The 27717-nt window shown below is 40.0% G+C and overlaps 1 protein-coding gene across 7 annotated transcripts in view; it reads right to left on the bottom strand.

The window, feature by feature from the left end:
- The window catches only part of agfg1a (ArfGAP with FG repeats 1a), a 71909-nt gene that overhangs the window by 14985 nt on the left and 29207 nt on the right, over positions 1-27717 (bottom strand). For 4 of the 7 annotated variants that reach the window (XM_080185892.1, XM_080185896.1, XM_080185893.1 and 1 more), the window contains exons 5-9: positions 24311-24461; positions 12540-12659; positions 8876-8947; positions 5264-5458; positions 4056-4143 (exon numbers count right to left, since the gene is read on the bottom strand). In XM_080185892.1, coding sequence (XP_080042018.1) covers positions 4056-4143; positions 5264-5458; positions 8876-8947; positions 12540-12659; positions 24311-24461 — 626 coding nt within the window. Of the gene's footprint in view, positions 1-3980; positions 4144-5263; positions 5459-8875; positions 8948-12539; positions 12660-24310; positions 24462-27717 lie in introns of all 7 variants that reach the window. The other 3 variants (XM_080185894.1, XM_080185899.1, XM_080185898.1) reach the window with 3 other exon arrangements.

Raw genomic sequence — 27717 nt, 5'->3', positions numbered from 1 at the left:
CAAAAAACTCAATCATGTTCGTGAGGCATGATCTCCCCTTCACAAAACCATGTTATCTTCAATACAAGGACACCTGCAAGTGAGATACGCAGATGGAGGGCACCTGGTCAACAGGGAGACGGTCAATGATGGCTGACTATTTCGAGGGGCACTGGAATGGGTGAACAGAAAACAAAAGCTCAGTTGGTTGAGAAGAGGCCCCAGAGAAACCAAAAGACGGAAAATCCTGCACCTTCTCAGTTCACTATCTTCATCTGGGGCAAATGAAGCAGAGACTTTTGAGGCACATCAAACGATGTTTAACACAGAGTTGGCTGCCATGGTGCAAGCCATCACCTAATTTTAATGAAGGCCAAAACCATACACACTATTCCAAGTGCCATCTCACCAAAACTTGTACAACTGAAGCAAGGTCTCCTTGTTCTTGTAATTCAACTGCCTTGCAATAAAGTCTAACATACAACATATAAATTCCTAATTGCTTGCTGTATGCTAACATCCAGATTTCTCAGAATATCCACATTTTGAAGTTTCTTGCCTTCTGGGAAATATTCTGCTTTTCTTTTCTTCTTAAGTGAATAAGCTCACTTCCCCACATTGCACTCCATCTGCCACCATGCTGCCCACTTAACATGCAAATATCTCTTTGCAGCCTCTATGTGCTCACTCAGAGCCTATGTTCTGATCCTATGTTCACTGGAAGCACATTTCGGCATGCACATGGAATGAAATTCTGAGACAATTATAACATATCCCACCACTCAGACTGCAAGTGCAGTACCAGTCGGATTACAGGACAGTATCAGAAGGTTAGGCAGAGAATTGTGCACCTGGTTCATTTCAGTACAAATTCAAAAAAGATTGGAATGGAAGAGTGACTTAGAATACCATTTGCCTAAAGTAGTAATTTTAATTAGCACACAACTATGGGAACACAATCAAAATTGATTGGCCATGCTAAAAAAAATGCTCCTTAGTGTCCTGAGATGTCTAGGTTAGAGGAATTAGTGGGTAAAATATGTAGGGATATGGTGGTAGGGCTTAGGTGGGATTGCGTTTGGTACAGGCTTGATGGGCCAAAGGGACTCCTTCAGCACTGTAGGGTTCTATGATTCTATGAAAAATAATGCAAACATTATTTTTGTCAAAGGAAATGGCTGGATAGGCTCTGTGCTGCTTACTTCGCTCACATAAAGGAAGCCAACCCCTGACGTAACTGAAAACAGCAGTGGGAGACAACGCAGCAAAGGGGAAAGAGGTTGGAGATTTTAATGATGCAGCAAGTGAAGATCATGTAGTTCTGGCTTGAGTTCTCTGGAAGGGCCAGGCGGCCAACTGATTTTTTTTTTGTTTGTGTTTCTTTCCTTACCTGGATGTGTGGAGTCTCATCAAATGAAAACAAAACAATACATTTTATCACGCCAAGTAAATCTATCATTGCAATCAACACAACATTACTTCTATCTGCAGAAAAGAAAGTTACCCATATGATTTCGTGTTCTATAAACATTAGACCAAATTAACCGAAAATCTATACTTTGTTGAGAGTATTGAACATAGTTCTATGCCCACATCAGAATGTTACTAACTTCAAGACAGAAACAGCACTGCCCCAGTTTTTGTATATTTTGTTATTGCAATGGTTTCCAAGGGCAAGTGACTGCAGAACATCAAAAGATGGAAAGTTACCATAGCAACATTTTAATGATTTTATTTACTGAAATACCAATTTTGGTGTCATGAGAAAATTCTGAAAATTGGAGAGTTTCTCTGTTCAGCTTGAGAGTCTGCTATGGTTTATGTTGCTTAATTTAAAATGCCCTCAAAAAGCCTTTACTAGGACTTCACAGTTTTCCATTCACTGATGCAACAAAGAATGAGTTTAATTCATTTATGGAAGGTGCTGTGGTGCAGTGGATAGCATCCCTGTCTCTGAGCCAGAAGCTCCAGGTTCAAGTTTCACTCCAGGGCTCGATGGCCAAGAATGGTGTGTGTTAACATTCTGGCCAAATAGCCTGAGTATCAACTTATAAATCCGTCTGACATACGCCAGTGGCAGGTGGCAAAAGCGGGGGAGATTCCTAGTCAACCAGATGGAAAGAAAAGTGGAGCTTCTGCCATCACTTCATAGCTCCAGACTGCAGCATGTATGTAAATATGTATGTTGCCACAGCAACTCTGACTCCTTGGAGGGGAGGGTATGCGCGCCAGTTGGCTCATGGCTGGTGCAGATCAGACTGATGCCAAAAGCACAGGATTCAATCCTGGTTCCAGCAGGGGTGAATTCAGGATCTGTCACCTTGCCCATAGTGCTGCCTTTGGGCAGAACTGAAGAGGATTTTGCGTGGGTACCTCAAATATTTGTCTGGTTGCTGGATACAAAGGGATTAGGTCAGGCGATCAGAAATCTGAAAATAAGTATGAAGCATTTTAGGGCAGTTGTAATGGAATAAAAGCCAAAGAAAACAGCAACAGGTTGAACTGTGACTGGAATAACTTCACTTTATAGCTATTTACATCTTCCTTGAAACTGCACATGACACGAGGGACAAAAGTAACAAAGTGGAAGGAGCAAACAAGAGGAAGTAGCAGTGATTTCTTTGTTTGTTCCACTTCTTGTGGAGACAGAAAGGAAGAAATCACCTTGCCACAATGTCTCTTAAAATTCCCACTGTCTTATTAGCCTTTTCACTTCTTTTTAATTTTGCACTTTGTAGTTCTAGAAATGGTCCTATACTAGATTATTTGATATTCTTTTTGTTTTCATTTTTGGGAAATTTCTCTGAAGGATTTTTCCATTTTGTTCTGAATACAATTTTCCTTCAGGAATATCTTGCCTTTTACTGGGCTGATAAGTGAGGACTACTTCAGTTGGTCTAGTTCTGCTCACCTTGTTTTCTGCTGCTGATTATGCAGGTTCTTGGTATTAAAATTGATGTAGAATATCTTGGACCCTCCGATACCCACATATGTGTCTTCAGAAGCACAGAACTTTCTGCAAACTCTTGAGTTTCGGTCAAAGAAAACCTCTCAATTCCATGTTGAGTAAATCCTAATTTTTGGATTTCTTATTGCTTGGCATTAATCAACCTCCCAAGTACACAAACACTGCAGATCTGCTAACAGTTGGAGGACAAGGTGTGGCACAGCAACATGAAGAATTTCCAGTCAAGTGCACCTCTCTTTTGGCGGGCGAGTTGGGAGATAAATGAAGCATAGTTTCCAGTAATAAGCAGTGTCACCTCTCCATCTCTTACATCAAAGAAAACTGCATCATTTAACATTGATAATGTCAAATACAAGTTGTCTATCCACTGAGTCGGGGGAAGATTGCCCTATATGGTCAAAGAATCAAGGTCTTGGCCCAGAATAAAGGGTTTTATACAATGGAGCATAAGGGAGATTATCTAATCAAGAAGTGCACAGCTGGCATAAAGTCCTGTAAAGGGATGGCCCTTAGCAATCTGACCTACTTCTGTTCCCTTGTCCCCATTCAGTTATTGTCATAGCCTATTTTTATACAGAGGTGGAACTTCTTTCAAAGAATGAGAAGGACCTTTCATGTATATACTGTAGCACAAGTGCTTTAAAATTAAAAGATAATATGTTACAAAGTTTTATACCTCTACAGGCAAATCCATAATGTGATAATTTAGGCTAATCTGAAATATTTATAATTATCACAGCCCGTTAATTTATTAGTTATTGAAATATCCTTTTAAAGTTATCCCCAAACTCACAGCTCAAGCATTAAAATGGGACTGCACAATACTGCAGTGAGAAGAAATAAAATCTTATCCAGTGAATCTGTTGAATTTCACTTAAATCTGACTTTGGAGGATGATTCACTGGGCAAGGCTTTCTTCATGGAATGGCTGCTTTAATCACATCTCCAAGACTGTAATTTGGCCCATGTAGTATTTCTGTTTTGAGTTTAGAAAGTCTATGTTCTGAAGTGCCATGTAGGCAATGCACTTTACCTGCTTGTGCTAGATACATTACTAGTGGCTGTCGGAGAGCTAAAGACATTATCTAATTCTGCTAGTGCTGCATACTTGTTTGCTGGAGAGCTTGACTGATTGGCAGTCATCACAGAAGATCCAACAGTCGTCGAGCTGAAATTAGTCAGTTGACTACTTCCACCTGAATATAGAAGGAAAAAAAAATTCAAGATGCTGCTGTTTATGGAGCCTGTGAAAAAAATTATGCTTCAAGCTCAAAATAATATGAATATCAAATATTAACTTGTGAAAATATTGATATTAAAATAATTAAAGCATCATTTAAGATGGTTGAAAGATTTTTTATTTAACCTAATTGTTGAGTCTGATCATTTTATATCTAGAATGACCTAATGTGGGTCAATCAGCATCTCCACATATCCCACAAAACATCATTCATCTTTCACGTCAAGAGGTACTTTCTTCTTTAATCATATATTCCTCACATTCAACGTTGTTCCTTCCAAATACTTTTCATGAAAATAATAATATTGGTGAAAGTAGCTGATTTCATTAAGAGCCGTCACTAAATCTCATGAAAGCTGAAGAAACTACAAAAATTAAAAAAAAAAACAATTTTTGTGATGGGTTAAAAGAAAAAGACTCAGCAAATGCAGTCACTGATGGCATATTACTCAAGTATATAAATCAGGAAATCCCAAGTATTTCACAGAATAAAATCCCTACATTGTAAAAGGAGGCCATTCAGCCCATCAAACTTGCACCAACCACAATCCCACCCAGGCTCTATTCCCATAACCCCAGATATTTACCCTGCTAATCCCATAACACTAAGGTCAATTTAGCATAGCTAATCAACCTAACCCACACATCTATGGACTGTGGGAGGAAACCAGAGCATCCAAAGGAAATCCACACAGACATGGGGAGAAGGTGCAAACTCTGCACAGACAGTAACCCAAAGTCAGAATTGAACCCGGGTCCCTGGCACTATAAGGCAGCAATGTCAACCACTGTGCCACCTGGGTGCTTTTTCTCTGCCACGCTTCTTTCCTGCTTCCAGAAAATGGATGCATGTAAATGTTAGTCACTAATGATGCCTCCCCATCTTCCCCAAAAACAGCTCAAGGCTAAAATAATACTCATCCCCAAGCTCACGTGTCAAAAAGTCACGGTGTAAGCAATGAAGGCCTGCTAATGCCCAATTACCTAACTGAGCAGCAACAGGACTTCTTTGCTTACCCATACTACAATATTATTCACTGACCTACTGTGGCTGAGTAGCGTACAGTTGGTCTTACCTTGTGTAGATGTACTGTAGCTAAAAACATTATCCAGGTCGGCAAGTGCTGCATATTTATCCTGAGTAACAGTATGTGCTTTGACTACTGTTGTGTCATTCCCAGAGGAACAGAAAGCTCCAAAATCAGCACTAGAAGATTTTGGGAAGTTATCAAAATTTGCAAAGTTAGCATTTGTTGAAGCAGAGGATCCACCTGTTATGAAAAAAAGAGGATTTGGAGAAATGTTGGCCTTCAGCATTGAAGAAACCATCAAACAGTAGATACAGAAAACAATAAAATTTACTTGGCTACAAAATACATCTACAATCTAAAAATATCACAACATAAATTTGCAAAGCACAGATCTGCAGTGAAAATGCCCTTTAAATTGCCTCATTTTCTCAAACTGTAGTTCCAATATGAAAGGTGCTACTTAAAAAATGTTGGATAAGAGGTCATCTCATTGAAACAAAGATTTTAACAGGGCTTGTCACAGAAGTCGCTGAGAGGCTATTTTCTCTCCATTTAAGAATCTAGAATATGGGGCAATCTCAGGATAAGAGGTCTGCTTTTTAAAATTAAAAGAAAGAAAAGGATTCTTCACTCAGAGTGTTAAGAGATTTTAGAATTCTCCACCTCATCAGGCTGGGAGATTTTGGAATTCTCTACTTCATGGGACTTTGGTTGCTTTTGGCGTTAACCATAGTCAAGTCTGGGACCAATAGATTTTTGTATTCTCGGGAATCAAGGGATGTGGAGCAGGCAGGAAAGTGGAATTGAAGTCAAATTAATTTATGGTCTTATTGACTTGTACAGCAGACTCGAGGAACCATCTGGCCTACTCCTGCTTCTATTTCGAATGCCCTATGTTCTTCACATGAAGGACTTGATAGGCCATTTCAGAAAGTTAAACACACTGCCCTGAGTCTGGAGGCATATACAGACTGGACCGATTAGGATGGTAGATACCCTCCTCTAAAGGACATTCGTGAAAGATATGGGTTATGATAATCCAATAGTTACACGGGCACCAACACTGATGCTAGCTTTCTTAAAAATTGATTTATTTAATTAACAGAATTTAAATTCCCTCGCTGCCGTAGTGGGTTTTGACCTCTCAATTTTGGATCATCAGTCCAAATTCCTGGATTATTAATTCAGTAACGCAACCATTACGTTAGTATTTCCAGTCAGCAAGCCAAACACAGGGATTTTTCATTCTTAGCTTTTATCTGGATGGTAGATCCCAAACAGCTCCTTGTGGGGAGCTGAACAAATGAATAAGGGATCTGCCTGGTTTCCTGGTTTATCTGTTGGGATACTGAAACCCAATGTTCCTACTGTCCTTCAACTTGTTTCACTATTACTGACGGAAAGTTCCTTTTCAAATGCTAGAATTTCAATTTTGAATAGGTCCTGATCAAAATTAAGTATCATTTACCTATGTTATTCCTCCTTTCACATGTATTTAGGCAGAATATACATTAGCCTATTTTTCCCTATTACAGAAACTAACAATATTGTGTACAAATAAGTAAACATGGTTTAAAATCCAACATAAATGCCTTAAGCTGAAAACTAGGCATTTCCCAGTGATGTACAAGTCATGTGCTTCACGTACAGAATTCTTACAAGCATCAGAAACACCACTGTTTTTGGAAAGTGGTTCAAAACTTGAGAGAGAACACTATCCTATTCTCTAGTTGATGTGAGGAGGAGGAGATAAGCCACAGCCAGACCAGTTCGCTCATACGATTGGTGTGGCAAGTCACAGCATGTCTTTATCACCAAAGACTCCCTTATCATCAGCAGACTTCTGGATCAAGACAATTTGGGTTGAATTCCTCCAGCCTCACCTGATTTGCAACCATGAAAACAATTTTTAATATAATCTAATTTCTAAGTTCAGCCATGATTAAAGTGATAGATTCCTAATTACTGAGCAAAGATATTACATGGGACAATCTAGGTTTACACATGCTGTGAGCTGAGGGAAAGGAATGCAGGGCTCATTGGATGAAAAGGGCTTTAACTGCATGTCACACAATCTTGAAAAAAACAGCACGTAAAGGAGAGCTTGTACATTTGGTTAACAGCACATTCAATCTGCTAAGTTGTTTTCAAGCCATACCAATTTTTTTGGGAGTCTGCATTCAAGTAGCAAAATACTACATTGAAAAGCAGTCAATATTGCTTTTATTCCATCTCAAGTCCTGCTTCATCTTGATATTAAGGTATCTTTAAAAAATGTTAAAATTATGGATCGTAACACAATAGCAGAGGTTCAGCCACCTGAGGTACTATGTTGTGCAAACAGCCATAGTCAGTGAAGAAAATTCACACAAAAAAAATCAGGAAGTAATAAATTAATAAGTCTGCGTGGATGTCCATACCAGGGCTGTTTGGCTCATCCCTGAATGACATTTGACAAAGGAAGACTGAAAAAGTTGATGAACGCCTCATGATGGAGCGTACCATAAAAAGATTTGAATTGTAAAAACTGAGCTACTTTAAAGTGGCACTTTAGTTTCTCCTCTGTGTATGTGTAATGTGACTTTAAAAAAAAATATCAGCGGCAACTGTAACTGGGAGGTGACATAAATAGTTGAAGGATGTAATTTATATGAAACCTGTTTACAGCACAAACATAGTAGTTTAAATATTAGGAGGAGCAAACTGAGGCAACAAATCACAATTGTATCTCATTTCTGGACCTCATTGAGTAATTTATGAAGTTAGAAACTGAACAGCATTTGACAGAAATAATACCAAACCGTTCATACTTATTGAGTAATTTGTGCCCATTTTTTATTGATCCCACTGATTTGGGAATTACAACCGCAGACAGAGGCAGTATCGCTAAATGCTAGACAATAACCCAAACAGAATTTCTCGGAACTTGAAACTTCCAGTGGCAAATGTATACCAAGAGAGTTTACCTATGAAATAAACCTTTAATCAATTAGGAGCTGGATAGAATAACAGAGCATCGTCCTTCACAGGGATTTAAATCTGGCCATACTGATTGAAATAAAATGTCATTAATCTTTTGGCTGTAGGGATTCGATAAAAGTTTGTACAAATTCAATTGGGATAAAGTGAATCTTAGCATTAAATCACAATCATTAAAAAACGGTAATCTCATGTAAGGGAGTCTGATGTGTGATTGAGAATAAAATGTCAACATTATTGACACATTATTGAAGGACTAACAGGATGTTTGTTCTGCATCTTACCCAGGCTATAACTAATGTGGGAACACACAATGTTGACAGTGACTATTTAAAATGGAAAATTGTTGCATGCCCTAAACAGCCTTGCTGAGAGGAAATGTTCAACAAAAGTTAGTCCTTTAAAAGCATCCAAAATGGATTATTAAAAAAAATTGATGAATTAATATATGTGTGTAGAAAAACTTTAAGTAACTCAAAAGCTGTCAAATTGTTGGGTGTCTAATCACAATTGTCCAAAATAGACACAAGAATTCCCAGTCAACAATTCAACATCTTCTTAAACTTAAAATATCATAAGGATAGAATAGTAAACAAGAGAAAGGGTAGAATATCAATGGCACTAAGATTGTGATTGATGCAAAAGGAGCCAAGGACCCTATGCTAAAATAGCACTTACTGTGGGCAGCTGAGAGAGGAAAAGCGGAAGTAAAGTCACCAAAATCACTGCCTGATGAAAGTGTTCTGAAGACTGGAAAGACGGGAGATATGGAGGAAAAAATCAATGGAGAAACAGAAGAACAGAAATGAAGCACAAAGTAAAGTGTATTGTAGACAAAAAGTAAATGAATGGCAACAAGATTGGATAAACTTCAAGGACTGTCTTCTGGGCTGAGTCAATCCAAATAAACATATGCTCTCAGAATGAGGAGCTGACAAGGTGTCAATTAAAAACAGCTTAAAAACATTAAAAGATGCTTTCAAACTGACACTGGCTATTTCAAGGTTCTCAGTTCTTGAAGGAAGTTCCATATTTCAAAGTCAGAGAAATTGACGCATGATCTGATTTGCTAAGCAACAGATAGGAAATAAGCTGTTCATGTGTGAAACAGAACAGAACAACATATATGATTGGATAACAGCAATGCACTCCATCTGGCTTGTGCAATTACTTGTTCAACTCTCAAATTTCCATATACAATCTACCCCCAGTTTCTCATTCCATTCCACCTTTGTTGTAATTAAACTGAAACTTGTCTTTTCATCCTTCTCCTTCTAAATTTAAGTCTACGCTGCCTTGGTTGTAATTATATTGGGCTGGAGTCAAAGCTGTCAGTGTGCAGCATCATTACTTTGGAAGCTGATAGCAACCTCTGGTGTCCACACAGGCACAGCTAAACGTGGAAATCCAGAAGTGCTGCCCCACAAGAGCTGCTGTTGAAATCCCTCCAGACAGCAATCTTATCGAAATCACAAAATTTCTGAGAACTTCTCATTTTAAATTATATCAATGTCAAACACCACATAATTCCTTTTTAAAGTCTGTTTATAACAACATCTCAGCTTCTAATGCGTATGTCCAAATCTGTGTTTCTCTTTCTGCATAATCCATGATTATTAATTCCTGGCTTGCTGTCTGTGGGAATTCTTCAACATGATCAGTTGCTTACATTTCTGGATGACACCATTGCTGCAGGATGCTTGAAGAACCACTTGAATTAGTGGCAGATTCAAGTTAATGTTGGGAAAGGTGAAATTCATGCCAGAAATCACTAGATCTTTGTGGGCAGCTTCTTCAATGTCAGCAACAAGTATTGTCACTACGCTACTGACCGCAAGGTTGAAACAATTATATGCACTGATATTTAGTTTTTCAATATCCTTTAGGATCTTGTATACTTTAATAAGATCGACTCTATGAGCATTTACTTCTCTGGTGTAAATATTTCCAACTTTTGTAATATTACCTCAAATTGAAGACACCCACTCCTAGTTTTCAGTTCTACTTGTTAATTCCAGCCAACAGTATTAACACACCACAATACCCACACATGTTCCTCCACTTCAGAGTGACCTTTTATAGCATGGTTTGTAGCTCAGTTGGAAACTCAACAATGTGCCTATCAACTACTACTCCAAGATCCTTGGTTTGGCATTTTATCTCTGGAATCCCCAGGATCCATGCTTAGCCTCCTCCTACTTCTCTGCTACAAACTGCCCTTGGTCACATCATCCAAGAAAACAGTGTCAAGTTTCACCAGTACGCTGCTGATATTCAGTTCTACCTTACCACCACCTTCTTGACTCTTTCACTGTTTCTGATTTGTCGCACTGCATGTCTGACATCTAATATTGAACGAGTATGAATTTTCTCCAACTGAACTTTTGGAAAACCAATGCTTTTGGTTCCTGCATCAAACTCCAGTCTCTAGCCAACAATTCCTTCTCCCTCCCTGGAAACTGTACTAGACTGAACCAGACCATTCGCAGCCCTGGTGTCAGATTTGACCCAAGACGAGCTTCCGATCACATATTCATTCCATCACCAAAACCGCCTATTTGTATCTATGTAACACTGCCCAAGTCCATGTTGTTTAGCTTAATGGTTGCTGAAACACACATTTGTTACCTCTCCACTTGATTATTCCATTGCTGTCATGATCAGTCTCCCATCTTTCACCATCTATAAACTAAGTTTCATCTAAAACTCTGCTGCCTACATTCTAACTCGCAACAAGCCTTATCTACCTGTCACCACTATGCTCACTGGCATTCATAGCATCAGCAATGTCTTGATTTTAAGTTCTCGTTGTCTTCAAATTCTTCTGTCAACTTGCCTCTCCCTGTCTCTTTAATAAGAACATAAGAAATAGGAGCAGGAGTAGGCCATCTGGCCCTTCGAGCCTGCCCCGCCATTCAAAAAGATCATGGCTGATCTGTCGTGGCTCAGTTCCACATTCCCGCCCTCTCCCCATAACCCTTAATCCCCTCTCTTATCAAAAACCCATCAACCCTCTTCTTAAAAATATTTAGCGAGGCAGCCTCCACCACTTCAACAGGCAGAGAATTCCAGAGATTCACCACCCTTTGAGTGAAGAAGTTCTTCCTCAACTCCGTCCTAAACCGCCCCCCCGTTTATATTTAATATTGAGACATACAATATTAAAGAGACTTCAGGGATCTGGGCTCCTCTAGTTTTTGCCTCTGATTTTAATTACACCAGTACATCACGCTGGCCAATTTGTAAACTCTGGAGTTGCCTCTTTGACACTTGACTAAGCTTTTTGCTATCCATATGTGCCTGAGTGCCAAGTACCATTTAACGGACCTCCTGGGAAGTGCCTTAGGGTGTTTAATTACATGAAAGTGCAAATGTAGTCTTTTTGTTATTCATCTAGGTTTTGTTACTTCTATATTTTTGTTTTCTTCCTAATCCCCTTCATTTTAAGGGGACATATAAATGCAAATCTTTTAAATGCGACAGAATGGGTCCAAATTGTGGAATTGTGAAAATAAAAACAAATCTGCGCATGTTAGAAATCAGAAGTACAAAATGCTGGAATTATACAACATCTGAAAAGACAAAAGGTGTTTTTCTTTCCTTTATACAGATAGAAGACAGACATCTAATTTTTTAAAATGCATTTGTGTGACATGTCTGGCCAGCATTTATTGATGTGGATATACCAGCGTTGGACTGTTGTAAACACAGTAAAAAGTCTGACAACACTTCAGGTGAAGAGCTTAACCTCGAAAGCTTGTGAGTTTACTATCAAATAAATCGGTTGGACTTAAACCTGGTGTTGTCAGACTTTTTACAGCATTTATTGCCCATCCCTAATTGCCTTTGGAAGGCAGTTAGAGTCAGAGTCAACCACATTGCTATGGTTCTGGAGTCACATGTAGACCAAATAGGTAAGGACAACAGATTTGTTTCCCTGAAGGACACTAGTGAACCAGATGGGATTTTCTGACAATTGGCAATGGTTTCTTGGTCATCAGTAGATTCTTAATTCCAGATATTTTTTATTGAAATTGAACTCCACCATCTGCCGTGCCGGGATTCAAACCCGAGCCCCCAGAACATTAGCTAAGTTTCAGGATGAAAGGTCTACCGATGATACCACTAGGCCATCGCTTCCCCCAATATTGGCTAATTTTTCACTGCTGATACACTGTTATCGACATGTGCTGTTTTAACAAATAATAAAATGGATTGAAAATGAGAACCAATGATATTTGGACTGACTGAACCCTTTTTCCAACACACACACACATTCAGGCACAAACAAGACACCTCACTATTTCTAAAAGTAAAGCTGGGCAGTTGCAACCAGCACTACCTGTACTGTTGGACTGGAAAGGTGGCAGACTTGCTGAGGAGAAAGCTCCAAAATTATCAGAAGCGTTACAACTTCCAAACGCATCAAAGTTTGCAAAGTCTGTATTCACAGCGGTTGGAGCTGTAACAGTAACATGGAGGAAAAGGGATGGAAGAAAAAAACCAAAAGTAGACATGTTAATGGTTATGAAAGTCATGCACAGTAAACAAACAGAACACCATGAATGAATTCATCTCCTAACAGTACATAAAGTTCAGATGATATCAGACTCTCAAGTAAAATCAGCTAATATGAATATGGTTTAATATAACCCATCTTGGATTACATTTGATTATATCATCAATATTGGTAACTACACTCTATCTCAATCAAGCAAACCAAACTGGCTTTTTGTTTTGAAGTTCCACTGTTAAGTCTTCACACATGGTGCAAATTCCTCACAAGCTTTCTCCTCTGTCTTAACTATAATATCCCAAACATTTTTTATCCCAATGAAAAAACCCTCCCTCCAGCTCCTGTAACTTGTCCTTAGGTTGTGCGTTTTTTTGTTGCAACCTTTCCTAGCTCCCACTAATCACTGACCTTCTATTGTGTTATAGCTGTTCCATTCCCTCTTACAAAGTACGTAACCTAACACGTCTCCCCCTCTTCAGCTGTGAAGTAATTTGGACTCGAAACATTACACTCGAGTATAGGAAGTGCAAGAGGGAAAGCAAAGAGGGGGCATGAAAAAGCACTGGCGGGTAGGATTATGGAGAACCCAAGGTATATTAAATGTTAAGGGGAAGAGGATAACCAGGGAAAGAGTAGGGGCCAAGGGTGCATAAGGCCAGAGAACGGCAATAATTATGGGGGATTTTAATCTGCATATTGATTGGATGACCCAAGTCGGACACGGTGGGCTTGAGGAAGAGTTCTTGGAATGCTGTCGGGATAGTTTCCTTGAACAGTATGTGATGGAACCTACGAGGGAGCGAGCTCTCTTAGATCTGGTGTTGTGTAACGAAGCAGGTAGAATTAGGGGTCTTCTTGTGAGGGATCCTCTTGGGACGAGGGATCATTGAACGGGTGAGTTTTTGATGCAGATGGAGGATGAGAAAGTAGGGTCCTGAACCTGTGTCCTCTGTTTGGACAGAGGGGAGTACGATAGGATGAGGAGGAATTGGCAAATGTAGATTGGGGGCGCAGATTGGTTGGTAGGATGGCTGAGGAACAGTGGAGGATCTTTAAGGAGATCTTTTTCGGTACTCAGCAGAAATATATTCCGATGGAAAAGAAGGAATGTAGGAGAAGGGATAACCAGCCGTGGTTATCAAAGGAAATAAAGGAGAGTATTAAATTAAAAGCTGATGCGTTCAGAGTGGCAAAAATAGTGGGTGATTAGAAGATTAGGAAAAATTTTAAAATCAACAAAGAATGACTAAGAAGGTGATAAAGAAAGGAAAGATAGACTATGAAGCTAAACTAGCACTAAATATAAAAAAGGACAGTAAAAGTTTTTACAAATATGTAAAGAAGAGAAGGCTGGCTAGAGTGAATGTTGGACCCTTAGATGATGAGAGGGGGGATTTAGCGGTGGGAGATGAGGAAATGGCTGAGGCTTTAAATAAGTTTTTTTTGCCTTGGTCTTCACGGAGGAGGACACGAATAGTATGCCGGATCTTAAAGATAGAAGGATAGTAGGAGTTGAGAGCCTGAATGTGATTACTGTCATGAGAGGTAGTGCTTGATAGACTAATGGGACTGAAGGTGGACGAGTCCCCACTTCCAGGACCGGATGGAATGCCTTAGTAATTATTTATCAAAATTCACTGGATTCTGGGGAAGTGCCGGAAGATTGGAAAACGGCTAATGTTAGGCTGCTGTTTAAAAAAGGTAGCAGACAAAAGGCAGGGAATTATAGGCCGGTTAGTTTAATGTCTATAGTTGGAAAAATGCTAGAATCTGTCATCAAAGAAGAAATAGCGAGGCACCTAGAAAAGAATGGTTTGATCGAGCAGATGCAGCACGGATTCGTTAAGGGGAAGTCGTGTTTGACAAATTTATTGGATTTCTACGAGGATGTGACTAGTGCGGTCAACAGAGGGGGACCGGTGGATGTGGTGTTTTTAGATTTTCAAAAGGTGTTTGATAAGGTGCCTCATAAAAGGTTGCTACTGAAGGTTAGGGTGCACGGAGTTGGGGGTAAGGTGTTAGTGTGGATAGAGGATTGGTTGTCTAATAGGAAGCAGAGAGTTGGTATCAATGGGTGCTATTCTGATTGGTGGTTGGTGACTAGTGGAATGCCGCAGGGATCGGTACTGGGACCTCAGCTATTTACCATTTACATAGATGATCTGGAGGAGGGGGCTGAGTGTAGGGTGACAAAATTTGCGCATGACACAAAGATGAATAGAAAAGCAAATTGCGTGGAGGGTGTGGAAAGTCTGCAGAGGGATCTGGATAGGCTAAGCGAGTGGGCGAGGACCTGGCAGATGGAGTATAATGTTAGCAAGTGTGAGGTTATCCACTTTGGCAGAAATAATAGTAGGAGGGATTATTATTTAAAAGGCAAAAAGCTGCAGCATGCTAATGGTGCAAAGGGACCTGGGGGTCCTTGTGCGTGAGTCGCAAAAACTCAGTCTGCAGGTGCAGCAGGTGATCAAGAAGGTGAATGGAATGATGGCCTTTATCGCAAGGGGGATAGAATGCGAAAGTAGGGAGGTCTTGCTGCAACTGTATAGGGTACTGGTGAGGCCGCAGCTGGAGTACTGTGTGCAGTTTTGGTCGCCGCACTTGCACAAGGATATATTGGCCTTGGAGAGAGTGCAGAGGAGTTTCACTAGGCTGATACCGGAGATGAGGGGGTTGGACTATGAAGAGAGACTAAATAGACTGGGTCTGTACTCGTTGGAGTTTAGAAGGATGAGGGGGTATCTTATAGAGACGTATAAGATAATGAAAGGGATGGATAGGGTAGAGGTAGAGAGATTCTTCCCGCTTAGAAAGGACAGCAGGACTGGAGGGCACAGCCTCAAGATAAGGGGGGCGCAGTTTAGAACGGAGTTGAGGAGAAACTTCTTCACTCAAAGGGTGGTAAATCTCTGGAATTCTCTGGTGGAGACCACCTCGCTAAATATATTTAAGACACGGGTAGATAGGTTTTTGATAGACAAGGGAATTAAGGGTTACGGAGACAGAGCGGGTAAGTGGAACTGATCCACTTCAAATCAGCCATGATCTTATTGAATGGCGGGGCAGGCTCGAAGGGCTAGATGGCCTACTCCAGCTCCTATTTCTTATGTTCTTAGAATACTGATAGGGTTTTAAATGAGTACTGCACACCTGTCTTCACTTGGGAGGAGGAGGAAGTAGGCACAGAATTCGGGGAGGGGACTGTGAGGTTCTTGAACAGTCTTGACATAGGGAATGAAGTGGTATTGGAGGTGTTGGCAGGTTTAAAAGTGGACAAATCCCCAGGTCCTGACAAGTTGTATCCCAGGCTGCTGTTGGGAGACAAGGGAGAAATTACAGAAACTCGGACCCAAATTTTTAATTTCTCTCTGTCCATAAGAGAGATGCCAAAGGATTAGAGGACAGCTAATGTGGTTTCAGTTTTCAAGAAGGGTGGTAGAGATAAACCAGGGAATTATGACAAGTGAATCTCCTATCAAAAGTAGGGAAACTATTGGAGGAAATTCTGAAGGACAGAATTAATCTCCACTTGGACAGGCAAGGTTTGATCAGGGATAGTCAGCCTGGCTTTGTCAGAGGGAGGCCGTGCCTAATGAATTTGATTGAATTTTTTGAGGTGGTTACTGGGTGTGCAGATGAAGTAGTTGATGCAGTTTATATGGATTTCAACAAAGCCAATGACAAGGTCCCACATGGAAAACTGATTAAAAAAAGGTAAAAGCACGTGGGATCCATGCTAACTTGGCAAGATGGATCTAAAGCTGGATTAGTGGTAGGAGGCATAGGGTGGTGGTAGATTATTTATATGTCTAGAGGCTGGTATCCAGTGGCATACAGGGATCAGTGCTAGGTCCCTTATTGTTCATGATATATAAACGATATAGATGAGAACGTAGATGGGGGGGAATGTAAGCAAGTTTGTGATGACACAAGGATTGGCAGGATGATTAATAGTGAGGAAGAAGGTTTTAGGTTGCAGGAAGTGGGATTAATACAGACTTAGTGTAGCTTTGTCAGTACAGATTTGATGGACTGAAGGAAATCTTCTGAATTGTATTTTCTCTCCCTACAGATTCTGCCAAACTTGCTTTATGTTTCCAGCATTCTGCTTTTGAAACATAATAATGCCCTTTTTTTGCATTTTATCAATTGATGTAACATTAAGTCAATTAAAGCTACATTGCACAAGTATTTCGTTGTGAAATTGAATTCGACTCAAGTTCACTCAGATGATCCACTGCTCATTGGTTTCTGAACACCAGCTAAGTTTTTAATGTTGGCTCCTTTTAATCATTACACAGAGTGGCACATGCAAAAAGGTTCCATGATCTTTGAGGGAACAAAAGGGCTCACATGAGGGCCTAACTAATGGTCAGACTGGGTCAGACAAGGCCAGATACACCCCGCATGAAGATATAGTTAAAATATTGGACAGAATGGGATTAGCTAGATATCAAGACCATCGTACTACTTGTTGGACGAGTCTGTTTGCCTTCACTTCCCTACAGCATTTGTGTATCAAGCGTTAAATTATCAAATTGTACTGTCCATAAGTTTAGTGATGAAAAGTCTTTATTTGAATATATTATTGGGATGATGCGTGAATTTTGGGCTATGTTGTTAAGCAAATCTTAAAGTTGGCATTTCTAAGTGCCAAATATTGTAATGTAGCTTTAAGAAATAACATGGGAGTCCTTTGGAAGTGACTGAAGTTAATATTAGGACACATTTGGGCTCTAGCAAGTCTAGCTTAGCAGTAAAGAGAAGCCAAATTTACAATGCTGAGTGACGAAGAAGATAGTTTAAGGACTAGATGTTTCAGGGCCTCCAGTCAAAGATACTGGTAATAGGTCACCAGCGAGAAAGGGACGCTGCGCAGTTGATTTGCTAGAACAACGGATTTGGGCCTGGAATGTTCCAAGGACCTCCAGTTAAATTCAGGTTAGATTGTTGCAAAAGTCACAAATATCAGTTTTTAGAAGTCGTTTGTTGCTTTTAAGCCAGGTGCATGTACTTGGACTAAATGTTTCAAAGCTACCTGCCGAAAAGTTATAAAAGTAAGGTTCATCACAGAGGTCTTTGTATTTGTTACGGGTTAACATTTATCCATGATATGGAGATGCTGACATTGGACTGAGATAAACACACTAAGAAGTCTCACAACACCAGGTTAAAGTCCAACAGGTTTATTTGGTAGCAAAAGCCACTAGCTTTTGGAGCGCTCGCTGTTGCTTCATCAGGCTCACCTGATGAAGGAGCAGTGAGCGCTCCAGACAGCACAGTTGGAGAGATTTTGTAAACCCTGGCGAGTCATGGGGGTTACAGATAGTGTGACATGAACCCAAGATCCTGGTTGGGGCTGTCCTCATGGGTGGAACTTGGCTCTGCTTAGTCTCTGCTCAGCGACTCTGCGCTGTTGTGTGCTGCCTTGGAGAACACCTACCTGAAGATCAGAGGCCGAATGCACGTGATATCTGAAATGTTCCTCAACAGGAAGAGAGCACTTTTGCCCAGTGATTGTCGAGCCGTGTTCATTCATCCATTGTCGTAGCATCTGCATGGTCTCCCCAGGACATCCTTTCCTGCAGCGTATCAGATAGACAACGTTGGCCAAATTGCAAGTATATGTACAGCGTACCTGGTGGATGGTGTCCTCATGTAAGATGATGGCATCCATGTCGATGATCTGGCACATCTTGCAGAGGTTGCTGTGACAGCATTGTGTGGCGTTGTGATGTTGTGGTCACTGTTCTCCTGAAGGCTGGGTAGTTTGCTGCAGACAACGGTCTGTTTGAGGTCGTGCAGTTGTTTGAAGGCAAGAGGTGGGGGTGTGGGGATAGCCTTGGCGAGATGTTCGTCTTCATCAATGATATGTTGAAGGCTCCGGAGATGTCGTCGTAGCTTCTCCAGTCTGGGGAAGTACTGGACAACGAAGGGTATTCTGTCCACCGTGTCCCGTGTTTGTCTTCTGAGGAGATTGGTGTGGTTTTTCACTGTGGCGCGTCAGAACTGTCGACTGATGAGTCGAGCGCAATATCCTGTTCTTATGAGAGCATCTTTCAGCATCTGGAGGTGTCTGTTGCGATCCTCCTCAACTGCGCAGATCCTGGGTATACGGAGGGCTTGTCTATAGGGGATGGCTTCTTTAACATGTTTAGGGTGGAAGCTGGAGAAGTGGAGCATCGTGAGGTTATTTGTGGGCTTGTGGTAAAGTGAAGTGCTGAGGTGACCGTCCTTAACGGAGATGCACGTGCCCAAGAATGCAACCGATTCCGGTGGGTAGACCATGATGAGTCTGATGGTGGGATGGAACTTGTTGATGCAACTTGTTGATACCATCATATAGTTGCTTCAGTAACTGTTCACCATGAATCCAAAGGAAGAAAATGTCATCAATGTATCTAGGGTATAGCATTGGTTGAAGGTCCTGTGAGGTCTAGTTCGAACCTGTGCATGAAGACTTGCATGATTTACATCATGTCTACCAGAATCAGGAGAGCAAGTGGAGAATACTGAAAAGGTAACCGTGAGGTGTGTACTTTCAGCAGTCACATTAGACCAAAAGGTTCTGCGATTAAGGTAGTCTGGGAATTTGAAAAAGATCCACTAGAGTTGAAGCCTTAAAGCTATAATTGAATCTGTATGCATATTAGAGTTAAAATTTTGAAGGATGTTGTGAGTCAAGAGGCTAGTGCCGACAAGAGAAGACCCTAGAATCCTAGGATGCACAGGACAGACAGGCTGCCGTAGGTTCAGCCAATGTATTGTGCCATTTCTCAACTAATGAGGTGTGAAGTATCGATCATAATTGCCCAATAAACCTTGCTAGTTTGCATTCTGAATTAACAATTGTCCTTTCTGCCAATATGGTTATTACTCAACAAAAATTTTTCTTACTCTAGGGTTTAGTATGGAATCCAAATCCCTACAACTAGCATCGCTATATCACAAGACTCAAATTTGCAACAACTACACTGCCTATAGTGGAGATGGTTAGTTACGGAAAATAATGAAAAACTGTAAGAGGGATAAATAAAAGACCCATCCCGGTCAACGTTTTATAATCAGGAACAAAGTCACGCTATTTACATCATAAAAGCATTTTTAAAATAATTTCATGTAAATTTTCTTTAAAAAAGTCAAATGAATCTCCATCAGCTCACATTGACAAGTATATAAACAAAGAAGATGCCTGGGAAAATCATTTATTCTCAATTTCCAGTACAAATATATGAAGAATTACACAATTTCATAGGTGGGATGTGTTTTGCAGAATACAATTAAAAAGGCACGTCACATTCAGTATCAAAACAGCTGCATGCTGATGAATGGATAACTACTGATACTATCATTCAGCAGGCCTCTGGAAATAAAATGGAAGGGAAAACGATCTCCGTGAATTTAAATTGAGACAAAGACCAGCTCTTCTTAGATATGCCCCATACCTTCAGCCCCTACATTTGATTCACAAACCTTTCCTTCAATGCTTTCAAGTGGAGCACATATCTTTATGTCTGCAGATATCACAATCCCAAAACCAGTTCAATTTTTATTTACTTTAGAATATTACAACTAATATTGCCCACATTTCCGTCGGAGGCTCTTCTCAACTGATGTAAGAATTAAAGTTGCGGAAAATTTTATTTTTGAACCTGTTTATATGCAACTTTGCTATTAACAGTAGTATTGCTCCACAACTGTAGAGTTATTTTGGTGATCTGACTGAACAATGCACTGGTGACCGCAAAGCAAAAGCATCAGGGTTGAGCATTTCACCATCTTTTTAATGGAAATCCCTTGGTGCAATGTAACTTGAATTTTCTGGAAATTAGATGTTGCTACAATGCTCAGCACTGTGATTTCACAATGTTTTAATGTATTACTATCAGCACTGTGAACTGATTTTGGAATTATGCATACAGTAAGACTTCTGGCACATTTTTTGCTCCATCAATGACACCAGCTGGAGTGTGAATTGATCTCACCTCTCTTTGTGCTCCACAATTGCACACTTTCTTTGAACTCCTACAGTTAACACAAGTCATCAAAGTACAAATGCAACAAAGCAGCTCTAGCAAGAATATATGTATCCCAGCCAATTTAAGCACAGGATAAGAAGGTTGCTACAAGACAATATCAGCATAATGTAATCCACATGCTAGCCTTGGTCTACCATATTCTAGATCTGAGACCAATCTTATACCAGCAGCTTTTTTGATGAGCCTTTAAACAACTTTTTAAAAAGTTCATTCGTGAGACATGGGCATCACTAGCTAGCCCCTTTATTGCCCATCCTGAGTTGCCCTTGAACTGAGTGGCTTGCTAGGCCATTTCAGAGGGAGGTTGAGAGTCAACCACATTGCTATGGTTCTGGAGTTGCACCTAGGCTAGACCAGGTAAGGATGGCAGATTTCCTTCCCCAAAGGACACCAGTGAACTCGATGGGATTTTCCGACAATCGGCAATGGTTTCATGGTCATCAGTAGATTCTTAATTCCAGATACTTTTATTGAATTCAAATTCCAACATCTAACGTGGTGGGATTCAAATCCAGGTCCCCAGAACATTAGCTGAGTTTCTTGATTAATAGTCTATGATAATGCCACTAGGCCATTGCCTTCCCTTAGCCCACATTAATGCAACAAAATTCAACAACTGGTAAATTAAAGGTTAATCGCAGCATCGATAGATCATTGCAAAGTTATTTTCTGAATCTACTGAGGATGGGACTGCTAATGTAATTTAAAACCAATTTAATATCACTGTTGTGCAACAGTATCCTTATTTCAGTTCTAAACATTTAGACTCAGACATTATAACTGAATGTACTTGATTGAAAATAGATGAGATTGGGTGTCACAGTAATTTTGAACCCACCCGATTTTATTCCACCAAATTCAAGGGGGAGTAATATTGGAGTAGGGGTATAAAACTATTGTTCCTCTTGATCTGATGTGTTCTCATTTGAGTGAATTAGGTTAAAATTACCCAACTCCATATCAATGAAATCTCAGCTCAAAGCCACTCACTGAGTAGTAGAAACTCCATCAATCCTTTAAATACAGATTGTTTTTAATGTTTGAGTGGAGAGACGACAGTATGCCTGCTTAATTTTAGACCACTAAGAGAGTTCTACTATTGAATTATAAAGCTGAAATGTAAAGAGGAAGCTGGTAAAGCCTATTTAAAAGGCTGCTGGCAATGGTTCATTTTAAATGAAGCCACCACTAATTCTTTCCAGAAGCTATATGTTCCTTTTGAACTGAGTGCATTTAAGGCTGTCACTAAATAATTGCTTTACTTCTTTGATCACAAACTCAGCACCGCCTAAAAGTAAAACGGTTTGCGATGAGGATCGATGGCCCAAGTTCGCATCTTGACATGAGGTAGTACAGTAACACATTTAAGAACAACAGAGTTGTAGAATGAGTTGCTGCTATACATTTTTCAAATGAGAGAGAAGTTAAAGCACTGATGCTTTGTTGAGATGCTCAAGCTCAAGGAATGTACAATTTCTTAATTTGTGGACATTTAAAAATGCATGAAGATACAAGAGGACATTCACAAACTTGCAGAATGGGCATTTATTCAATAACCAAATTAACTTCAATATAGTTATGGGTGAGGTGGTGTATTTGGTAGGCAAAATAAGACCACATGCTGGTTGGGTGTGAACAGACTGGGGCTATTTTTCTAGAAAAAATAATAGCTGAGAGGTGACTTGTTAGAAGTCTTTAAGATAATGAAAGGGTTTGATTTGATTTGGGGGAAGACAAAAACTATAAATAGAAGCTATAAGATAGTCACTAATAAATTCAATGGGGAATTCAGGAGAAACTTCCTGGCATTCTGAACAGCTGCCACCTTGTTATCTCTAAACAGTCATTAATGTTCCTTTGACTGCAAAGATCAAATCCCAAGGATCTGTGCAAAGGCCATTATGATCTCAAGGTCAGGCTCAGGCCAACGGAGATAATCAGTCGATGAGGACAAATGACCTTGAAACCTCTGTTGAACTTATTAATGGTCGAAGCATTAATCATTCCAAGGATCCAAATAAAGAAATATATATCCTTTGATCAAATCAAACTGGAGAATGAGAATCATGTCATATGGCACGCACCCAAACTCTGCTCCCACCGCACAAGCTGCTTGAACCTTTAAAATTGGAGTTGAAGAGTTCAAGCTGCCATCTTCCATCAAACAGCAGCAGAACCAGAGCTGAATCCAGGTTTAAAATTGCCTGATCCCAAATCGAGTTTCTATAGAACTTCCAAATGTCCATATCAGCACTTACAAGACTACATGCCCATCACGTCATGGACATCTTCTCTCCTGGAAAAGTGAATTATCTAGCAACAGTATTCTGAAAGAATACACCATTGGACTTTTAATCTGGACTCATGCGAAACAATAAATTTCTTCTGCTCTGTGGTCTTTGTCCAGTATCTCTCTCTCTCTTTCTTATCTCTCTTTTATTGTATGAATGTACTCAGGGCTGTCTAGTGACAAAGCCCCTCCCACAGTTTGAGTGCGCATAAAATAATTAACCCTCTGATTTTACCCTATCTTCAGTTTGTTGTGAAGTTGTTAATTGATATCAGATCACTCCAAAACTGAGGGGCTAGGAAAATTTGCCACCATTTATAAAGGACGAAGACCAAAAAAAACAAAAAAGACTCCATTTATGGACTGGTGGAGAGAGGTGAAATCATGGGGTTTAAATTAAATTTGCCTCTGGTCAGCAACAGTGGTTAAACTGTAGAACATTCTAGCATAAGAGGTACGAGAGACAAACAGCATAGATGCATTCAAGGCGAAGCTAGATAAAGCATGAAGGTAAAAAGTAATGGAAGAATATGCAGACAGTTAGATGAAGAGGCTCATAAGACATTCTTTTGTGCTACAGACATGAGATAACTAAATGTTAGCTACTCTTGCATAATCACCAGCAGATAACTTTAAAAAAATTCTAGAGAACACAATAACCAGCTGCCCTATAAACAGTTAGAAGTCTCAGAACACAGGTTAAAGTCCAACAGGTTTATTTGGTATCACGAGCTTTCGGAGCACTGCTCCTTCATCAGGTGAATGGAAAGGTCTCTCCACTCACCTGATGAAGGAGTAGTGCTCCAAAAGTTCGTGATACCAACTAAACGTGTTGGACTTTAACCTGGTGTTGGGAGATTTCTGACTGTGCCCACCTCAGTCTAATGCCGGCATCTCCGCATCATGGCCCTATAAACAAGAAGTGCTTTGGGAGGCCAAAATCTTTAAATAGTCTTGCACCAAAAAAAAAGATTCAAATCGAGGGCCCCAACTCTAAAACCATGCTAGCTCAGGCAATCTTCAGTTATCATTTACACAATTATATTCATTATTCCACTATCTTAACAATCATGACGTATAATTAAGCAGATGTCAAGCATATCAATTGTCAGTATGGCTATGAAAAAGGAAATGTTTTGTTTTCCACATCATTTAAATACATTAGTGACGCAGTTATCCCAAAATCCAAATATTTTAGTGGAGAAAAATTTTGCTCAATACCAATAGACATGAAAACAGCACAAAAACAAAACTGAACTTTGTCTTACCTGCATGATTGTTAAAATGTGTGAAATTTGCAAAGTATGGAGGTGCAGACTGAGGAGCAGCAAAAATATCCCCTCCTAGGTCAGAAAGGAGATCAAACGGAGCCACTTTCTTCTCCTGTTGGGATCCTTGTGATCGACTCATTGCTGGGGACTTTAAAAACATGTACCATAAATTTAGTTTTAATTCACTCGCGTAGCAACAAGTTTTGCCACTGTCCAAATTTGTTGGCCTAATAAATGATAGGGCAGGAGGCACTGAGGATGATAATAAGGCAGTAGTTGGAAGGACTGAGAGTTGACATAGTTGTGAAGAGGGTGGAGCCTGGGGAAAAGGAAATGACTGACAATGTCAGTGAGGAATGATTTTGAATTGAGATTTCACCGATCTGGGAGGCTGGCAATTAATACACTTGGTATGAGCCAAAATAGTTCAAGTTTATTAAAGTGTAACCAATCATAATGCTTCAATAACATCCATCTTCTAAGATGTTTGCCTCAACAGATGACACCAGTAGATAGAAGTGGATTCTATGTCATCTACACTCAAAAGCAGACATTACTATTGCTTCATGTAGTACAGGCACTCAGTAAATTACTAGCTCATTAGAAAAGATTTGAAAAGTTGGTTAAGATAATTAGGTCTTAACTTTAGATGAATTAAATAAAACTACCAGATACATCTTCCCCTCCCTTTCAGCATTCCATAAGGGCCATTCCTTCCAGAGACTCGTGTTCACTCCCCAATCACTACCACTCTCTTCCCTTTCCCATGGTACCTTCCCATACAAGCAGAGTTTAGCTGCCTTCGCTTTTCCCTTCTCTCAAGAGTTTCTCTTTTTATTTCTCATGCCTCACTCTCTAATATCCCAAAAACACTTTCCAGGTGAAATAGTGATTGTCTGTGCTTATTTCTGTTATATATCTTGTATGGTTGACATCTGGAATTAATAAGATAGACTTTGTTTGGACAAGGAGGGTATTTATTGATAACAAGAAACTTTGGTACAGGAGGGTTTTGAAACACCAAGGCTGCCCTGGGCCAGAACCCCAATTCTACATTCTTACTACATACTTCCAGAAGACTCTGTCTGAGAAAGGATTCCACCCTCTGGTGTGGACACTCACCGTCCATTTCCATTGGTCCCTCATTGCGGCATTGTCTTTAAGAGACAGACACCACTACACAACAATTTCAATTCAGCATTCTGTATTCATTGTTCAGACTGGGATCTCTTCTATAATAGGGAGATCAAGTGCAGACAGTGTGACCATTTTATGGAACACCTCCATTCAGTCTGCAAACAAGGCCCTAAGCATCCAGTCATCTGTCATTTTAATCCTCCACTCTTGCAACTCTGATCTCCCTGTCATCCCAAATTATTCTAGGGTAGTTTCTACTGGTTTGTATTTGCCTGATATCAGACAAACCAATATTAAAGTTTGAGAATTTCAAGCCCAATTAATATCCAGCATGTTTTTTGACGGTGATCTTTTCACTGGCTTTGATTACAGCCATCCCAAGTTGCATGAATGAGCATGGCAACTTTCCACTAACTGGGTTTGGTGGTGGCCCATTGAGAAGGCTCTTCTGAGCAAGCTTTTTTTTAGGTACAAAGGTACCAGCAGGTGTCCTCTAAAACCTTTCAAGTATTTTAAAATATTTAGTCTCCTAGGAAAATATCTAGCATATGCCAACTAAATGGTCAGCATAGTTTTTTTCTTTTAAAGTCATTTTCATTTAAAATCTTATGGTGGCATGATGGGACAGTGGTTAGCAATGCTGCCACACAGCTCCAGGGCCGGGGTTCGATTCCCGGCTTGGGTCACTGTCTGTGCGGAGTCTGCACGTTCTCCCCATGTCCGTGTGGATTTCCTCCGGATGCTTCAATTTCCTCCCTCAGTCCGAAAGACATGCTGGTTGGATGCATTGGCCATGCTAAATTCTCCTTAGTGCACCCGAACAGATGCAGGAGTGTGGCGACTCAGGGATTTTCACAGTAACTTCACTGGCTACTTGTGACGTTAATGAAGAAACTCAACTAACACTTTCCCGACATGTGGTGCACTAGAAAGTAATGAAAACGGCTTATGTTTATAAAAAAGCTATTCATCTTCTGAATGGCCACACTGCAGCCCTCTGAGCTCATTGTTGAGATCAGCAACTTTACATTTTAACCTTTCTCCTCCAACTTAAGCCCCTATTTCTTCTCTTTTTAAACAAATACATTTCATACATGTACTGCTTTAATACAAAACACTCCCCTCCCACCAGGTCATCTGTCATTTGTTCTTCAAGTTGCTACTTTTGGTCGCAATTTCTTTAGCTGTAACACATTCTCCCTCTGTTCAGTTTGAAACATTAACTCTGTTTCTCTCCTGCTAGAATTTGGCAGACCTGCTGAGATTTTCCGTATCCTCTGTTCTTGTTATATAAAATTGTACCAGGTTATCATTCTTAAATCTTAATCTTCCAACATTCCTACAACTTGGAAACCGTTCCTTTAAAGTAAAAGATTGCACTTGACATTTTGCTATTTAAGGTAGGTGGGAACCAGAGAATTACAAGTTAATCAGCTAAGCTCTGTTGTTGGGAGATTGACAGATAAGGATAGGGTGATTGAAACCCTTGAAACTTTCAGGTTGATCAGAAAAAGTCAGGATCAATTTATAAACAGTAGATCATGAATTTTGCAGAGGTGATTCATTTAAATAACAAAGGAACATTTGCGGATGCTACCCATAGAACACGACAGTGCAGAATGAGGCCCTTTGGTCCATTGAGTTTGCACCAAACACAATCCCACCCAGGCTAGATTTCCAGAAGACATTTGATAAATTCCCTAGTACAGGCTGTTAGATAAGTTTGAAGCACGCAGAATTGGAGGCAAATTATTGAGCTGGTAGGAAAATGGCTGAGCAGTAGACAGAAAGTAGCAATAATGGACAGATACTCTTCATTGACAGAGTATAATTGCAAGGATTTGTGATAAGGCCTCATCTATCTGCCAAATAAAAGATTTAGATGATGGGATAGGAAGCCACATATCCAAATTTGCTGATGACACAATGGTAGGGGGCACTGTATGCGATGTAAGTGGAAGCATACAATTGCTAAGAGATACTAATGGCTTAAGTGAATGGATTAAACTGTGACAAATGGGATTCAATGCATGCAAATATGAAACCAACTTTTGATCTAAAAAACAGTGCACTTTCTGAATGGTAAAATGCTAACAGCAGTGGAGGTCAGAAGAAACTGGGAAGCTAGCAACATGGATCATTAAAACGTCATGAAGAGGTATGGAAAATAATCAACAGAGCAAATGGATTGCTGGCCTTTATAATTCGAGAAATAGAACACAAAGGGTAAAAGTCATGCTTCAGCTATATAAATCCCTGGTTGGACC

This window comes from Carcharhinus amblyrhynchos, chromosome 3 (genome assembly GCF_965287045.1).
Source record: "Carcharhinus amblyrhynchos chromosome 3, sCarAmb.v2.hapA, whole genome shotgun sequence".
Lineage (NCBI taxonomy): Eukaryota > Metazoa > Chordata > Chondrichthyes > Carcharhiniformes > Carcharhinidae > Carcharhinus > Carcharhinus amblyrhynchos.
This window is presented reverse-complemented; position numbering and strand designations above follow the sequence as displayed.